Genomic DNA, 6,853 nt, shown 5'->3' with positions numbered 1-6,853 from the left:
GATCTGCTCAGGTCCCTTCCGATCCTACCTACTATGAAACTATGGAAGGGGGGAGGGCTTGCCAACTTCTCTGCACTGGAAATACAGCTTGTATCTTCCAGACATTGTTCCATGTGTGCCAGTTCCAGCTCCTGCTCAGTTGTGCAGTTTAATTCCTCTCTTTTGAAATACCTCCTTTTTCCCGTTTCTCCACCTGCTGCTTCTATAGATGTCAGCTACAGGTAAGGCCCCAACAAACAGCGTAAAAGCAGGTGGCTACCTTTTCAGGCTATCAAAAGAGAACCCCCGCTTTCCTGTTCGGACGTCTGCAAGCTGCATCTTCCATTGCATGATGGAGATTAATACATTCAAGTGCATTAGCCACACTGGAAGCCACTTGCCACCCTGGGCTGCCACCCTTTGTATTTGGCTCTGTTTTAGGTACTGCCACTGATGCACGTACTCCATGGCTAAAATGCTGTCTATGCTACTCCCCGTGGGACTCAGAGGCAGGGGAGCCGAAATGCTGACTTGCCCCAGTAAAGCCTGCTATCCTCCTTCCCCCTGAAGCCAGAAGAAAAGCCATCTTACTTTCAAAGTTGAGTGTTGCTGGGCTGTAGGGAAGCAAGATAAAAATCCAGAGTAAGATTATATAGTTTTAGTAGCAAACAAAATCCTGCTGAACCTGAAAGGTTGCCTGCTTCTCGGCTAAATGGGCAGCAGCTAGCATCGGCTATGCAGAAAACAATGTATAGAGCCTTGAGTTCCTGCTCGCCTTGGCAGGGGCCTAACATCAAGCCAGCCCTGCTCTGACGGGTGCCAATAAGTAACTGCTGCTGTTGCTGCTCTATTGGCTCATGGTGCTAAGACCCACACAGACTGGGGGGTCTGGGAGGGAAATCTTAATGTGGTTATGCAGAAGATTCTGTTTCCGGCAGGACGCCTTGATGCTGGGAGCATGAGAAAAAGTCAACAAGAAATTAAAAGTTGCATAAGCTGTGTCCATAGCCCTGGGGGCAAGCCCTGAACCCAGCCTGCTCTTTGTTTGCCTCTGCTGGTGGGTCATTTAGCCCCTTGATGCACCTTTATAGCAAAGCAAGGGCATGGCTGAAGCGTGAGGGTGAGGTTTTCAAGCTAAGGGCCTCAGGGGCCACGTTCAATACCCCATGATGCTCATAGCATGATTTTGTTCCCATGTTGGTTTTGTTGCACCCCCACAGTATAGACTGCTGGGGCTTTGAGTCTTCATGTACCAGGGACTCCAACACTTGGGCAGCTCTGAACCTTAGCTCCCAAGGGATAATCTCCTGCCTCCCTTTCTGCTTCCCTGCAGACATAGGAACTGCTACCGACTGCAAAATACTTGCAACAGACTCGTGAGTGAAATTAGGCCTGAAGGGCAGGAAGCTGAAGGGACAAGGGAGTTTGTTAATGGCTGATGAAAGGAGATGCTGATCTGAGAACAGCCCAGCCCAGCACTAGAGGCCTGGGGCCTGAGAGATTTGGGGTTTACTTGTGATTGAAATGCAGAAAATATTTTGGGTCAAAGGAAAGTTTTTGGCAAATAAAAAAGTCAGAATTGTGCCCAGTCCAACACTGTTTTGCTTGCTCAGTTAGCCCTTTTAGTACAGCTAGGGGGCATTTTCAATAAATAGAATAAAAGTTAAAATGCTTTAACTAGTGAAACAATGTTGGGGGCAGGGGGAGGGAGCGCTCAACAGTTTGGAATTTCTGAGATTTTCACCTAAAGGTAAAATCGCAACTTTTTGGACGTGAATTCCCAGGTTTTAGTGTTGCTGAATTTGTCTGTATTCGTGATTTTCAACCGTAGTGCCCCTGAGGAGATCAGTGCGGTATAAGGTGATAAGTAGATAATCACAGGCTTGTCCCAGCCTGGATCATCCTCTACCCACTCTGCCTGGCCCCTCTGCAAGGCGATAAGCACTGTAATGCTTTTTAAATTGGGTGCCACTCAGTTCACAAAAGTTATGGAAGGGTGCCTTGTGTCAAAAAGGTTGAGAACCACTGGTTTTATATGCACCCTGGGGGGTGGGCTATGTAGGTGTGTACATATATGTGTGTGTGTGTGTGTGTGTATATATATGTATATGTATATGTATGTATGTATTGATACACACATGCACATATTATATATATGTGGGATGGGGGAATGAAAACCATCTAGCTATAACATTTCCTCCTCTGTCTCATCTTAAAAAACTAACCCACGAAGCGGCAAACAAGGAATCACCGCAGGCAGGCAGTGCTGAGAGCAGCCAGGGAAAGCCTCCCTGTGCAGCGCAGCACTCTGAGTGATCAGGAAGCTGGTTACACCTCAAAATAAAATGATCCATTGCTCTCCGTCGTGCGCGCTTACCTGGTGGATGAGCAGTTGCTGAAAGACAGAGAGTTGGTTGTTAGAGAGTGGTGCGATACCCCAGCAATGAAGCCATACCCTACCCGCTGTCCTTCAGAATCAGAACATGGCCTTGCTGTCACTAAAACAGGATCGTAGGACTGCAGCAAAGCCTGTGCCCTAAACAAGTGTGAGGCTCCCTTGTGCAAGGTGCGCACACAAGTCATTTGTTCAGAATAGGATCCAGACGCACAAGGAATGGAGAGAGGTGACAGCCCACAGGTCACGTGGCCAGTCAGTGGCAGAGCTGGGCTTCTCTTAAACCTCTGACCCCCGGCGGCATGTGCTTTCACCGCTGGTCATCCGGACTCTACAATCATCACAAAGATTAAAGAGTCTGGGCAGGCTGGGCTAAAAAAGGCACCACCCCACTCCCAGGTCCCAAAGCAAGTGGTTATTCAAAGCACCGCATGGGGACACGGCTGCCAACAGGAGCCGATTCCTGGTCCATGGTGCTGAACATTAAAGGACCTGTCCATCCAGTGAGAAGTTGGGGATGGAAGTTAAGTGCCTTTCTGAATCAGGCCCGCTTTTCTAATGGGCTGGTTGTACCCTCACATCTGCAGTGACATACGGGCCCAGAGCCTGGGATTCCCCTGGCGGATGGCTCCCCAGACTGCCTGCGGGGAAGGCCCGGCCTCTCGAAGCAAGAGAAAGAGAAAGCAACACTCACTGGAAGCCAGGGATTCGTCTCAAGGTAACGGCCCAGTCTTCCGATTTCCTGATTAGAAAATAAAAGCTGAGATGACCTGCCGGAGAGCTGCTGTGCAGAAAGCAGCGTGCTGAATGCATTGCTGCAATAGGCACTTATACGTCCCCAGGAGCAGCTCCAGCCCACCCCTCCATTCCTCGCCCAGGAGAAGGGCGGTTGCTTGGATGAACTCCCCAGCCAGGATTGGAGGCTGAGTCCTAAGCCGGGGGCTTCTCATCCACTCGGGCCTAGCGTGATGCTCCGTTTGGAGCTGTGTGCCTGCAGGAGATCTTGCTGACTGCAGCTGTTTAATGCCCAGGCATTCAAACAGCTGACGGCCAGCAGAGGCAGACCCTGTCACCTCAAGGGGACCAACATCTGCACATCTTTTCTGGGTAGGACAGGGGCAGTGATGCTTCTTTCCACACCACCCTCCCACTTCAGAGGTCCAGGGAACAGCCAGAGGTAGCAAGTTCCCCCTCTGCTTGGAGGGGAAACTTCCAACCGTTCCCCTTCAGGCAGACGAGATGAGGGCAGGGAGATGCAAGCCCGCTGTTTTCTTTGGAAGTGCTGGGCACGCCTCCACCCGCCAGGGAAACAGCTGGACAGTTACATTACTGCACCTGCTTAGGTTTGGAAATTCCCTAGGGGCTTAAGATCAACTATATGTGCAGCCAAAGCCTCCAGCATCGTTGGAGCCATACATTTGCAAAGGACTTTTCATGGGTCCTAGAGCCTATTACCTATCATGGCCTTATTTCTGCATCCCTGAGGACCTGCCAGTGTGTGCTCGGTCACTCTGGGTCCCTTAGGTCCTGTTATTGCTGAAGCACAAAGCAACCAGGCAGATTTCCCAGATCACACAGGGAGGAGAGACTTGAACCCACAACTCCCCAGTCCTACGCAATGGACCCTCCCTCTTGTCTTCTGATCGAAGGCCCTCTTTGCTGCCAGACCCTTATCACAATGAATCCCAGCCTGGGTTGCCAGCCCCCTGGGCGATACAGCACCTCCTTCCTGAGCAGGCACTCCATTTGGATCTCGCTTACCCCGGCATAATGCCACTGATTTTTCTGGGGTTACTGTGGATTTGCAACCATCAGTGAAATGGCCAACTTACGTAGGGATATTTTTTCTGAAAAAGAAAAGAGTGAAAGGAAAAAAAACCACAATGAAAATAGACCTGCAGGAATTCCCCCAGCAGCTCAATGGCTTTTTCTCACCTTGTCCTGCTCTGGGACTCCTGGCTTTATGCAAGGAGGCTGGGAGGTGCCCAGCACAGGACCAGCCTGAGCAGAGGGCACAGACACCCCAAAGCTGCCTTCCCAGCTACCTTGTTACCCCATATGGGAGGGACCTCAGGAGGTCACATCTAGTCCAACTCCCTGCTCAAAGCAGGACCAGCCCCAACTACGTCATCCCAGCCCAGGTTTTGTCTAGCCGGGTTTTGAAAATCTCTAAGGATGGAGCTTCCACCACCTCTCTGGGTAACTGGTTCCAGTGTTTTACTACCCTCCTAGTGAGAAAATTCATCCAAATATCTAACCTAAATGTCCCTTGCTGCAACTTGAGCCCATTGCTCCCTGTTCATCATCTGCCCCCACTGAGAACAGTCCAGCTCCATCCTCTTTGGACCACCCCTGCAGAGAGTTGAAGGCTGCTACTAAATCCTCTCTCCATCTTCTATTCTCTAGACTGACTAAGCCTAGTTCCCCCAGGCTTTCCTCGTAAGTCATGTCCCCCAGCGTTCACACTATTTTTGTCACCCTCCTCTGGACTTTCTCCAATTTATCCACATCCTTTCTGCAGTGGGGGGCCCAAAACTAGACCCGGGACTCCAGATAGTGTCACAGCTCCACGTTCTTGGTAACAGGGCAAGCAAGCAGCCACCACTACCCTACTGCCACTCTGTGCCCATGCTGTGAGGAGACCTCAGAGCAACAACCTGACCCCATGCACTTGAACCCTTAGATGGGACCAAAAGGTTTAAAGGTAGGTTCGCGGACCAGTTTCCTGCCCTGCTGCACCCCCTGCAAACTGCTGAGTCTGAAACTTATGGCTTGACGAGCATTTCTGCAAATACCCGGCCTTGGAGTCATTCCAGTTTACACACTTGCTCACATGAGCAAAGGTTACAGGATCAGGGTCCTATATTGGAAGCTGATCAAAACCCCATGGGATGAATTAACAGCACAAGCCCAATCCTTGCTCTGAAGGGTCTGTGTTTTCTAAGACAACGCTGTGTGCATAACACATTAAATCTTTTCTCTCCTAGTGCAGACACAGCCTTAGAAACTGGCCTGCACAGCTGAGTGCTGAAATGGCACTTACATGTAGGCAAAAAGGCTTTTCAGAGCCTCTTGCCACTCCTCCGATGACCTAGCAAAGAAAGAGAGGCTGTGAATACGCCCGCGGATGAAAGATGCTTAGAGTTGCAGGTAGGGACATTGCTAGGGAGTGTTTGTCTGTTGGTGCAGGGGAAACAGAAAGCACCTGGCTAATCCCCAGCATGTGTAATGCTCTGTTCTTATTGAATATTAATTTCCTCTCCCCCTGCTTAGACAATTATGGCTATAGCTGGGCAAAGGCCGGGGCGGGTTGCCGGGCAATTTTCACTCGGACGCATGCTCCATATAAAAAGTGCTCCCTACTCGCAGTTATATCCAAAGCAGGGCGTTGTGGAGAAGTCGCAGGTTGTGCATGAGACCGTGTCATACTGGGCAATTCCTGCAGCATACAAAAAGGAAAGTCACTGAGCAAGATAGACCCTGATGACAAGTATTTGCTATGCAATAACATCTGGCTCAGCTGGAGCTGAGCAGGGTGGGCTCACGCCTCTGCCCTGTGGAAATCAGCACAGACGTGTCACTGACTTGGGCAGCCAGGAGTGGATTCACCCTGGGTGACCTGCGGATTCACCCCTGTGCCACTGGCTGGGTCAGGGATTCCCAGCCTGGGTCTTAGGGGTCACCATGGCCCTGCTTGGGCTACCTCCAAGGGAGGTTGCTGAGTGGAGGCCCCAATCTAGATCATTAGCAATGAACTCCTTTCACTTACCGCAGTGCCGCTCGCACTTCATTCTGCCTAGGGAAAGCAGAGAGAGCCGATCAGGAGAGAAGAGCCTTTGTTTCATCTTCTCTCCCTCAACAGCCTGCACTAAAGGCACTATCTATGTGTGGTGCCTACCTCACCAATATAATCTAGCTGGACAGGTACTTAATGGGGTAGTGGTGGCAGCATGGAGCTCAGACCAGATGAGCCAGCCCATGCCCCGGACAGGTCTCATCTCCCAGTCTGTGTTACCAGCAGCTACAGGTTTTGCCACCTGAGCCGGCTTGGCTAACGGCAGCTTGGGCAGGGCTATGTGAGCTGCCCTTGCACCTCTGCATGGCAGCGCAGACAGGCCCTAAGGGCATGGCACCTCTGGCACTAATAGGAACTGAGACAGAAGTCCTAGGTTAGGGCGCTAACCACTGGGTCACCCTTCCCCCAAGCCTGCCCTCCCTCCCTTCCTCCCCCTGCACCACAACTGCCTGGCACTCAGACTAAGGTCTTTGCACTGACCATGGACTCTGGCCCTCACTCTAATAAGCCGAACAAACCTGATCATTTCCCCAATTTCAGTCTTGCCCCTTGCACTATTTCCCTCCCTGTTTACCCCCACAACCACCCACCCAAAGGTGTGGGCAACTGGAACCTCGTCCCACGGCCTGACCTTGGGCAAAGGAACCGGGAAAAGCTCACTTTCGATTATGGCCTTCTGCAAC

General features: G+C 51.1%; 1 protein-coding gene across 1 annotated transcript in view; it reads right to left on the bottom strand.

Moving 5' to 3' along the window:
* IZUMO4 (IZUMO family member 4) overlaps positions 1-6,853 on the bottom strand; it is a 16,590-nt gene that overhangs the window by 956 nt on the left and 8,781 nt on the right. Inside the window, exons 4-10 of the mRNA XM_019513133.1 lie at positions 6,144-6,170; positions 5,738-5,813; positions 5,418-5,465; positions 4,207-4,221; positions 3,069-3,116; positions 2,357-2,374; positions 571-593 (exon numbers count right to left, since the gene is read on the bottom strand). Of these exons, the coding sequence (XP_019368678.1) occupies positions 571-593; positions 2,357-2,374; positions 3,069-3,116; positions 4,207-4,221; positions 5,418-5,465; positions 5,738-5,813; positions 6,144-6,170 (255 nt within the window). The remainder of the gene's footprint in view (positions 1-570; positions 594-2,356; positions 2,375-3,068; positions 3,117-4,206; positions 4,222-5,417; positions 5,466-5,737; positions 5,814-6,143; positions 6,171-6,853) is intronic.

This window comes from Gavialis gangeticus, unplaced genomic scaffold (genome assembly GCF_001723915.1).
Source record: "Gavialis gangeticus isolate Ggan-Ray unplaced genomic scaffold, GavGan_comp1, whole genome shotgun sequence".
NCBI lineage: Eukaryota > Metazoa > Chordata > Crocodylia > Gavialidae > Gavialis > Gavialis gangeticus.
Note: the sequence above shows the minus strand (reverse complement) of the source record. Positions and strands in the feature narration are given on the sequence as shown.